At 35.8% G+C, this 11,803-nt stretch overlaps 1 protein-coding gene across 2 annotated transcripts in view; it reads right to left on the bottom strand.

Annotated features, from left to right (window-relative positions):
• Window positions 1–353: 353 nt before the first annotated feature.
• Window positions 354–11,803, bottom strand: part of ANKMY2 (ankyrin repeat and MYND domain containing 2) — a 30,828-nt gene continuing 19,378 nt past the window's right edge. The window contains exons 6-10 of one of the 2 annotated variants that reach the window (XM_006911963.3): window positions 8,793–9,007; window positions 7,894–8,029; window positions 4,556–4,684; window positions 2,973–3,102; window positions 354–1,635 (exon numbers count right to left, since the gene is read on the bottom strand). In XM_006911963.3, the coding sequence (XP_006912025.1) occupies window positions 1,451–1,635; window positions 2,973–3,102; window positions 4,556–4,684; window positions 7,894–8,029; window positions 8,793–9,007 (795 nt within the window). In that variant the 3' untranslated portion in view covers window positions 354–1,450. The remainder of the gene's footprint in view (window positions 1,636–2,972; window positions 3,103–4,555; window positions 4,685–7,893; window positions 8,030–8,792; window positions 9,008–11,803) is intronic. The other variant, XM_015589451.2, reaches the window with a different exon arrangement.

Raw genomic sequence — 11,803 nt, forward strand, 5'->3', positions numbered from 1 at the left:
AAAAACATATTTGTAGGCAAGGACAGCCTGGGAGGATTATTTTACTATCCAAAGATAAATGTGTATCTGTGTGTAAATGAAATATCTTGACGAATGAAGGGTGGCTTGTCATGATTGACAAGTTCAGACACAATCTGCCCACTGAATTCATAACCAGTTACATCCCTTAAATCTGAACTTACTCTCATGAGGCTTTCCATAAGCATAATGGTATAGGGTGTGCAGGAGATATATGTAAAGTTTGGGGCTGGGAGAAAAGAAACTGAGTGTAAAGAAAAAGAGAACCAGCAAGATAGAAGAATTTAATCAGTGAAGTGAGGTGAGAATTCTTGTCATATTGATTTGCAATTACACATATTAAAATAATGTTTATTCTGTTCTCCAATATTTGCTAAGTTTCATATTTGTTGAGTTCTCTAACACTTCTCTAATATTTGCCAGCCCCTGACAGCAACAAACTATGAAACGAGATGTGAGTTGGTTATATTAATAGGCACAATTTATTTTACAATCAACAGAAACTATGAAACACAGCACTATCTTCAGCTATCACATTCTAGCTCTGTTTAAATACTGCACACTCGAAAGACTGATGCCAGAACATTCTATAAATGACAGTTATAAATCAGTTTCTGGACAGGAGGGGTCACAGGAAAAGCTTACAGGAAGATAAAATTCAGCCTTTCAAGTGAAATATGGCACATGAATTAGTTTTATGATAATTGTGGAAACGGTATATTTAGCCATTATTTAATCAAAAATTTTATGATACATTTTTTTAATGTACATGCTGAGATAACTCTGGCAATGCCAGAAATTTGACATTTCTAAAGGTACAAATACTATAGATGAAACATCACTGCGGGAACTACATAAAGATCAGATTGCTCAAGATAATTTCTATAGAAAACTATAATTAGCTGAACTATGACATAGTTCTTTTAACAAATAGCCTTTCTTCATTTTGTTACATCCTAATAAGCAGAACTTCACTACTGTAAATGCTATTTACATGCAGTTTATTCACATATAAGTTATGGTTCTTTTAACTACCTATATCTGTGGCTATGAGTTTTCTTTCCTAAAACTCCTCTGTCCTGCACCTGTTCTGCTTTCCCCTTTGTTCCCTAGAGCCTGTATTTCTTCTTTAAGGGGATTTATTTGCCTTTGAGAACAATTGCTGGAAAGCTGGCCTCAGAAGGGAAATAGAAATGTTTCTCCTATATTTTGAAAAAAAATTTTTTTTTCCCTAGGACTATCTGTCCAATTATAGAACAGAAACCAGTAGAAAATTAGGGCACAGTAGACAGAACTTTGCTGGAAAGCTCTATTCTATGAAATCCTGCCACGGCGCCATGCAGGTGTCACAAGGCAATAGGGACACAGTCACAGGAGTTTTCCAGCTATCTGCCAAGGTGAGCAGCATCCATGCTGGCACTGGCTCTGTCCTTCACTCCTCCGATACCTGCAAGCCTGCAGTAGCATCCTGTGAGCACTCCGACCCAGCATCAGACTGAAGAGACTCTTTTTCCCCTTCCACTGAATCCTTAGGACCACAATCTTCTTGGGAGATTTTTGTTTCAGCCTCTGACTGCTCTTCATTAACACAATTAGAATTGACATCAAGTTTGCCATCTGACAAAAGAAGAAAAAAAAGTCATTTGTTCTTATGTGCCAGATACTCTGCCAAGTTCTTTACATGTATTAAATTATTTAATCCTCCTAACAACCAATGAGATAAATTATTATCTCTATTATCATTATCAGTATTTTACAAATGGGGAAACTGAGAAGAGAGGCATTTGGTAACTTGCTCAAAGCTTCCTAGCTTGTAAAGCAACAGACTGGCATGTGGATTCAGGTCTCTGGCTCCAAAGCCATTGTCGGGGATCTGACAAAATCACATTCAAATACAGCTTTGCCATGAATTAGCTTGATGTCTGTGGGTAGATAACTGCCTGTACGAAGTTGTCTTTTTTACCTACAAAGTGGGGGATAATAAAGCCTATCCTATGTTTGTGGCGAGTAAAGGTGTCTGTAACACTTACAATAGCATATGGCGCGTGCCGACGGCTACCAGCCGGGAGTTCCCACTCCACCAGCAGCCCTATTCTCTCACATGGCTTGTTTAGAACATGACGAGCTGTTATTCACTGTTCAACACACAGGACACAAATTTTGCCCCCCAAAAAGGGGAAAGCATAGCAGTCATTTATTTATACAAATTAAATTTAATTTTGTACAAGTCATTCAATCCCACTAATAGTGTTTCTCAACTAAGAAGTAAAGGGGACACGGTCCCTTGAGGGGTGAAAGTGGAAGTGCTCAGTATCAAAGTTATTTGTGCAACATTTTCCATCTCCAATATGCGAATCATTGCTGAAGCAACTCACTGTTTCTGATGAAAATGAGTCATATACTTCATGAAGAAGGGAGAAGAAAAATACTATGAAACTGACTGCCTTGACACTTGTAGAAATTTAATCTGTGCATTCACAGATCTGCAATTTAATTTGTAATTCATAAATCTGCTCTGTAATTTCACCTGCAGTTTTATAATTAAGAAATTTAAAAGCTTCCAACCCTAAATTCTTTGGGTAGCCATGAGGGGACAGTTAATTATTCCTGCAATTCAGAGACTTTAAAATCTTTTATGAGTAGAATATGAGTAAATATTCACTGAGGGTCCCACTGCTGCAGAGCAGTCTCAGGAGTCAGAAAGCAGAATGTGGAATAAACTACATTCCTCAGACTTTTATGTCTTTTACTTTCCAGTGACATCTAGGCTGACCACATTCTACACATTATCCCAAGGATTCAAAATAGCGACATTTTTAAGTGTGATCCTTATGTTGGTCACCCCCAAGCTTCCTTGGTCCCCAGAGAAGACTCAGTTCCTGAATGCCCTGTGTTAGTATCTATCTTCCTCCCCCCACTAGGAAGCATAATGAGCTCGGTTTTTATATACGTACTATTCTCCTTTTCACTCTTTTCTTTGGCAGCCTCCAACTGTTGTTTCTCATAAATGTCCTTGAGATTCTTACACATTTTCTTATGTGCAAACCAGTGTGTTTTCTGGCAGGTTTGATCACAATATATTACCTGAAAACAATTGTAGGTTTATTTTCAACAGCTGTGATTCCAGGACTTTCCAATTATGACATTAAACCAAGAACTACGCTGTAAAAATGTTGTTTTCCATATTTAAAAACCATGATGTGTGCATGTCTATTGATTTACATTTGTAATTTTTAGCTTACACTTTATAACAATAATGGGTATATAACAAATGGTCTATCAAAGATTCTAACAAATGATTTATCTAAGAATCTACTATTTGCAAGAATGGGTACCGTACAATGACAAAGAAGGTACCATTGTTATCCCAGAGGAAGCTAGGGTTGAGATAGAGCAGGATGGGGCAGCATGTAGGGAGGCAGACACCTAATGATGTAATTTATGTCCCAGTACAGAATGTAATAGCAATGGGAGCACAGAGGAAGCAGTGACTCACTCTAGCTGGAGAAGTCAGTAGACAAAGAGATGGATAAGAAGCATTCCAAGTGCAGGGAATATCTTGTACAAAACTTCGGGAATAGCGAAATGAATGATATATTAAAGGATAGCAACCAGTTTTTGTAAATGGAGGTTAGATTTTTGCAAGATTATATGCCAGGCATTGTGCTAGCCCTTATACAAGGATGGTGTCACAGACTGTATTACTGGCCCCAATTCTTCACTCTTCCCTGCATCCATACACTTTCCCGCGTGATCACAAAATTCTTTTCACTGAAGGGGAGGAGAATTAACTTTAAATTTGGCCAAAGGAATGAGACAGCATGGCAATTTCAGGAGTCCTCATGTGTTCTTGCTCACTGATACTTCTGCCATCACCATGAGGACATGCTTAGCCAGGCCCGCTGGTTGAAGGAGGATGAGAGACACACAGAACAAAGTGCTCTGGCTGAGCCCAGCCAACCACAAATGTGGGAGAAACAATGACTGTTGCTGTAAAAACTTAATTATGGAGTGTTTTTATATGCAGCAATATGCTCTTTACAAAGATAATTCTGGCAGAAGTGGGTAGTGTAGTCCAGAGCTTAAAGGTTGGTGAGAGTCAGAAGGGAGTTATAGTTCTACAAGGAAGAAGAGATTGTAGTTAAAGTCAAGGTCAGAGGATTTACAAGTGTATATTTATGAACTGTCCAATGCTAGGTTCTCCTATCTGGATCAGCCTCCATCCCTAATGGATAATCTTTCTCTTGTTTTCCCATAGGCATTCATTTATTCATATCCTTTCTTTCTTTGGGGTGGTCAGCATAGATGTTGAGGCAGCCTGGGTGTTTGGCACAAGATAGGGCACAGAACTACATTGATCCTATAGTTCTCTTCCAAATTACTTTTACGTATGAGATATAACATTTTATATCTAATGTATTAGAATTTATTAGAAAACTAATGTCAACCATTATATTTAAAGAATATTATAACTCGATTATAAACTGGATGAAATCTAAACTCAATGTCTATGAACTTCAAAGAGCTGCTTTCTTACCATTTTGCATACTGAGCATCTTTTACTTGCTCCTTTTTCTCTGCAGGTGGTGCAAAATTCAACATCCATAAAACCCACCTGACCAGTAATGGCTTGGGTAAGTACAGAGAATGCAGTAGGATCAGAACCCTAGAGTGGGAATAAAGAGGAGAAAAAACACTCTGAAATTACCATAGAAATACTGACATGACACTCCATGAACAATGCTGCCTAGAAGCAGACAAGCAAGAGACAAAATCATTAAGACCTGAGATCACACAGACTTTACCTACGACAAAATGATAAATACCCTTTTGAGTATACTCTTTTTCTACACAGAGTATGTGGGAGGTAAGTCGTTGCTCCAAATACTGAAAGAGAAAAAACTGGCCCTATTTTAGAAAAAAAGTATTTTCAATTAAGATTATTCAATAAACCCACAAAGATTTCAGTTATAGGACAATGAACTCAGAGTGGAATTTTCTTAGAACATTGTTTTACATTGTTCTGTATACTCAAAATAGTCAAACGAAATATTCGAAAGATTTAAGAAGTATTTTAAAAGTAGCACTTATTTTGAAATTTTCACGCTCCTCCTGAAAACAAATAATGACTGGATTTCCTTTCCTTTAAAGTGCTAAGAATTCTCTTTTGGAATATAGATAGTAAAACGGTAAGGGAAAAAAAACAGATGAAATGAAACCTCAGATACTAGATATTTAAGTTAATAACTTCACCAGGAATGCAGGTCTATGGCAGTTGTGCTCAAATGATGGTGTGCCTCAGAGAATTTGTTAAAAGTTCACATCAATCCCGCCATCCCATACTTTCTAAATTAGAACCTCTAAGGATGTGGTCGATGTACCTGCATTATCACAGGTAATTCTGAAACATACCAAAACTTGGGGAATTACTGGTACTTGATGCTACACTAAACACTTATTAATCTGTATAATCTTTTTGCCTTTAGAGTAGAGTACTGGATTAGACAACAGCCTAGTCTACAAATCAAGAGTATGATATAATCAAGAGAGTATAATATACTCAACAGATTTACAATTACATTTTTATGTTCAAATATTTTTTTTTTTCACAAAAGTGACTGAGACAAGTTCAAAATCTTCCCCAAAATAGGACTTTTGTGGGAGTCTGGACACAGTAACATTCTCACAGATGTAACTGAAGACAGTATAAAAACTAAAAGATATTTTGCTAGAAGCATGGCTGTTAATGTGAACTACTGCTTCAGAAAAAAATTGATGGCACAGCTGAGTAACCACAAGGAACCTTTCTTGCCACTACTTGATGACAAGCACTCTTTCTTGCTATATAAAATCTTGTCATCTACTCTCTTAAACAACAATCTGTTTAGGTCCTTAAGTCCCACCATGAAAGGCTATCTGGGACACTCACAACCACGAGCATTCCAGGTAAAGTTTTCCAGAGAGCAGAATATATGTCTTAAAGAAAAAACATTTTTAAAGAGAGAAATTTTTCTAAAATGCACTAAATACTATCTTATTCTTTATTAATAAACCTTTTCTCAATGACTCAGATCACTAGGATAAACTATCATTATATTCCATAAATTCTAACTACATTATTCAATGATACAGGGCTAAGATCACGAATTGTTGCCCCCCAACACTGACCTGCCTTGACTCTTTTTTCAGTACTCTGGGCTGCTACTTTTAGTTTTTGTTTCCCCCCTTGAAGGCAGAATGTCAACTACCACTTGTTAGTGCTGGAAATACCCCATAGCAGCCACTGCTAGCTGTTTCTCTGATAGCCATTCCCCCAACTTCCTTACTAATAGAATTCTGTTCAGTGCAGCAGTGTTTAGAACAACCAAAAATACTCATTTCCTCAGATGCTTGTGCAGCTAAGAGTGGTCATGTGGCACAGGCAGCGGGTTTCTGGGACAGCTTATGTTTTTCAGCTAGAAACCCCTTTCCCTTTCTTGCCTGCCAGGGATAGGAATGTGAGCTTGGAGGAAGAGCATCAGATGATTTGCAAGCATGAGGTCAAAAGCATAAGTGTGATAATCTATCTATATGGCTAAAGAATATTGAGTGGAAAATGTTTGGGTCCTCAATCTATTTTTGAGCCACTGTGCCAGATCTGGTCTGCCTACCTTGGGGTTCTGAGTATAAGTAAATAAACAAACTCATATTTATTTAATTCTTGGTTGGCTGAAGTTTGATATGTACAGCCAAAACACATTCATAATTGATAAACCACTCTCATAATTTGCTAACTTTAATCTTCCAAAAGCTTAACCACCAAATAGTCAAGTATATTAAAAAGGGTAAAGCATCTCTATGGAAAATCATGGAGAGCTTCCATATAGAGATCAATGCATGAACTTCATGAGATCACTGTCTGCTCGGGTCTTTCTTATGTCATGGTTCTGAATAAGTGAAGTCTTAATGTATAAAGGAGCATGTGGAAGCCATTTCTAGTTTTGATTTTTCCCACTGACAATGATATAACAGCCTAGAGAAGACAGAGAAGAAACGACATTGCCAGAGGAAGGGAAGAAGCCATGGATGGGACTAGTGTCAGAATCAATTTCTTGCCTAATAGATAAAAGCTGATAAAGGATTTGAGTGAAATGTATAAAAGCATGACTGGTGTAGAGAAGGTGAACAGAAATCTATTCAAAATAGTGAAAGCAGAGTGCCTTATGAAATACTACTTAAATAAATAAATGACAAAAAGGCAAAAAGTAATTTAAAGAACAGATAATAATGTTAAAAATTACTTCCCATAGCTATAAAGTATAAATAGATATTTTTTTCTTAGAGAAGGAAAATCTTTTAAGAAGAGGCATTAAGGAAGAATATAAGAAGGTGGGACATGCTTTGAGATTGTTTATCAGACATACAACGAGCCTTCTCATTACTTCACACCTACCCTGACTGGAAATCATCAACCTAGACAATCAATTTGTGCTTCCATCTAGTGTGGGACTTTGAACTGTTTTTTCACAAACTACAAGTGAATATGTGTGTGTCTGTATTACATAGCAGATGTGTATCCATCTTTACAGGTTTCCGAGAGTTATTTAAAATGTAAGTTTTCACTGTAACTATTTATATTCCAACAAAGGGAAATACTGTTTATTAAACCACGAGCTATATAAATGGGAGAAAAGGATCAAAGAATGGAAATGGATAAACAGAAACAGGGTTAAGGGGCAGACCTAGCTCCATGTTTATTCCTGAAAATTTTCTAAAATAAATAATTATTGGTTTATTAAATAATTACTTAATACTAAAGGAAACTTGCCTTTAATTGTACAAAAGTAATTATGTCTTACTGATAGAGGTAACTTAGTTATTTATTAAGAGCCTTACAATTTCAACAGGAGCAATGCTTCGCACCAGCTGCTGGAGGAGTGTAGCTTCACAGTAAGGAAATTTTCTGATACTTTCTCTAATGATCTTTTCTTGATATATCGGAAAGCCATCAGAAGGTCGGCCTTTTAACAAGCTGAAAGATATTTTTTAAAAAGTAATTGGAGTTGAATCACTAAGCATTTCCTCCCAGCTGAACCTATGAAGTTTTGGCAGTTTTCTTCTTTGCTACTTGTGATTTTCAGTGTCTCTTCAAATCACCATGATAGACTCAATTCAAGCTCCACACTAGGCTAGGCTTTATCAGGTTTAGGGGCCTGGTGAGGTATTTATAAAAGTAACCCCTGCCATAAAACACACTAAACACTGTTAGCAGATTAGCCAGTTACTTATTACCCTGTCAGTTATCTGTACAAAGAATGAATATTCTCATCACACCATGCCCTTCTGCTTTAGTTCGCTTTTCTCAGTAAAACTATAAGATAATTCAATCCCTGATGGTCAGAAAACAGGTAAAACAGCTCTCCCACGTAGAGTAATGGAAATACACAGTGTCATTATGGGCCCAGAGCAGCAACCAATGGCATCACATACCTATCTTCACATCTGGAGTTGGGCTACCTTCTAGTCATATGATCTTATGAATACTATTTAACCTCTCTCAACCTTAGATTCCTCACTTGTAATTGAGATAACAAAAGTACTGTTGTAAAGAGCACAGAATGGAATAATCCCTCAGTCTAAGTAAAAAATTGTCCCTGTTTCTTGCAGACTAAATGTGATTCCAATGATAACAACTGCTGCTAAAATGCTTAAGCTTTAAATCTATCGCAAGGCTTCATATAATAAAACATCATCCATTTGAGTATATTTTATATATGACATGGTAAAAACAGTACCTTTTGATCAGAGTGTCCAGTTTATTCTCTCCGTCTTTTAAGAAGTTAATACATTTCTGAAGGATACAGCTGATGTAATGCATTTTCATAGCCAATACTTCATTCATGTCTCTTTGCTTCATACATTTCTCACAAATCAAATCCATCACCTTGTAACATTTATTCAGAGCTGCTTCTTCTGCCAGCAGAGGATTCTCATTTATAAGCATCACGATCTAGAAGAAATTCTAGTGAGCTTAGAAATCCTGTGGGACTTTTCCATGTAAAAATTAGGTAGTCAATTTTAGTGGCTTTCAAAAGATTACCAAATAAAGTCTTTCCTACAGTCATATGTTTACTATGTTAATTCAAGTCAGAATGCAAATTACCACTGATCAAAGTTATAAAACCAATATAGAAAAAGATCTTGATATTCTGGAATCTCTTGAACTCTTTGTCAAAGTTATCATATGATCTGCCATCTAGCTAAACCATGGCATTAGCATGCTACTTGGAGTCACGGCTTTATCGTCTCTGATAAAAGCACTTTTACTAAGAGAAAGATGGCATAATTTGCACACCCTTTCTATATAGAATCAAATTAACAAGCAAAGTAATGCTAATTAGTTAACATTACTGAGCTTTAGAATTTCATGGCTAGAAAATTTTTTAAGAAAAGGCATTAAGGAAGAATATAAGAAGCTGGGGCATACTCTTTAATTTGTATTAATTACAAGAAAATGAGAATTTTACAGAAGGCAGTCTAAAAATAAAAGGTGTATTATTTTCTGATTAATTACATTTCTCTGTGGAAATTTTCCTTATATCTTCAAATCATCTATAGCAATGAGAACAGGTCAAAGAGGAAAGCAAAAATAGCTTTAAATTGAGGAATATTAGAGAGTTATTAAATCTGATGTATTATAAGTCCCATAGTTCCCATATATGCACGAATTAAGCTCAAATTTAGTGTACTGAGGAGTATCTCTTTTTTTTTTTTGGCTTTGTTATTGGGTAGATTACCTGCAGTAAGTTTGCATTGGGTAGCTGTAAAAATTCCTAGTGACAGAACAGTAATGTAAACATGTGTAACATGGGCAGGATTGTATGCACAGAGCAGAAAGTCAGTCAGTATTTTTAACCTATGTGTCACAGCTAAATAACTGTCCTGGGTAATTAAATGTTAGGGAAGAACAGGTAGCAGATTTCATGATTTAGATCCTTTTCTTTAGACATGAAGAGAGATAATTTGTTAAGGAAAACCCAGGGCCTACCCTCCTACTTGGAAATTTAATATAAAGTGTTCTTGTGAAACTAAAATATGATTTTTAACTTATTTTTGACACTACTAGATTTATACATAACCTACTTAAATTCTACTTAAAATATAGCACTCAATAATAAATTGTTAGAGTTCATGAAGTAAGTACCATTAGAATCCCTGTTGGTCAGTTTGCTGACAACTTTCGCTACCATAACATATATCAAAAATTAACTTGTGGCAGAGAAGACTCATTAATTACCAGTTTATATTTCTGTGTTAACCACAATCTTTGAAGCTGTTTGCTCAATATTTTTGTATACAACATTTATAATCAAAGCATAAGGTCTTAAACTTACAAGTAGGAATTCTTCAAAAAAAATCTCAACCAACCTAGATTAATGATTTTTTTTTGTTGTTTGCTAAAACATTAGGCTTTATTTTATAATATACAGCAATATATACAAAGAAAAAACGATATGTAACTACAGCTCTACCATGAGCTTACTGAAATATTTACATAGCTACACATGAAAGAATAATATGTAAACTGGTTTCCTTACTTTAATCTCTGCAGCATTATAGTAATACATTTTAAAGAAAACTCTTATTTTTAATTATCGAGGAAGAATGAATACATTCCAATAGGCATAAAAGCCATATATATCACATCTCTCAAAGTGTGGCTACCTTAGAATATGTTTATACAGTAACATTTTGAATTCTTTTTATTTTTTAATTGCATTTTAAAAAAATTACCAGATCAATAATTATAGACTTAAAAATCATGTTAACAATCAAAAATGGGATCACTTGCACACATCTGCCTCCTGACCACTTAGATACCCTGCTCAACTCTGCTGTCATTTTTTCTGTGACTGTGGCTTATTCCTTCATAACCTCTGTATTCTGGGCATCAGCACAATTCCCTAAGTCCCTGTTGAAAATAAACATCCTTATTGCTATAGTAGCCACTTAACCTTGACGCAAATGTAGCTGTGTTAGATGCACTGCATTGAAAAGATGAATTGTGTATAGAGAAGCATTTCTATGCGTATTTTAAAAGGTTTTTAACTTTATAGAAAGGCTGGTAATTACGTTTTGATAATGCTCCCTATGAAAACTGATGCTGGCTTGAGAAGGAGTAAAGCAATGAAAATGGGCCACCACAAAAGCAACTGGGCAGCTTTTATGTGAAATGTGGACAAAAAAATAAGGTTTTCAAGTGAATAGACTATTTATACCTACAAAAAGCAAGGTCTGGTCTGAAATCATAGAATAGTCTCTCTTCTAAGACCAAGTGCTCTAAAAAACATACAATGTAGGCTATTTCAGTTTATATATCTTTTAATGTATTGCCTGTATAAATATGCCCTTAATCTAACTTATTCAAAATTTATGCCTTTAAAGATAATCGGACATACAATAATTCTTAGGACATTTAACTCTGAGAGACTAGGTTCCACGTAAACATCAAATTACTCCACAGACTCGATTACTGCAATAATTGAGATTACTACAGTCTCAAGGGGTAGAAACAGATACAAAAGACGGTGAACCAGAAAATGTGGGGAACTTCTTCAAATTGATCTAAACCAGAATATTCTATAATGCTCAGGCTGAAGGGGAACAACAAGGGCTTCGTAAAACCACATACATTCTCTACATTTAGAAATACTGTATCCTTGGGAAAAATCCTGACTTCTCACCCCGGCCTGTCCCACCCCTAAGAGAAAGAGAGCCACAGAGAGGAAGTAGCTACTATTTACAG

This window comes from Pteropus alecto, unplaced genomic scaffold (assembly GCF_000325575.1).
Source record: "Pteropus alecto unplaced genomic scaffold, ASM32557v1 scaffold21, whole genome shotgun sequence".
NCBI lineage: Eukaryota > Metazoa > Chordata > Mammalia > Chiroptera > Pteropodidae > Pteropus > Pteropus alecto.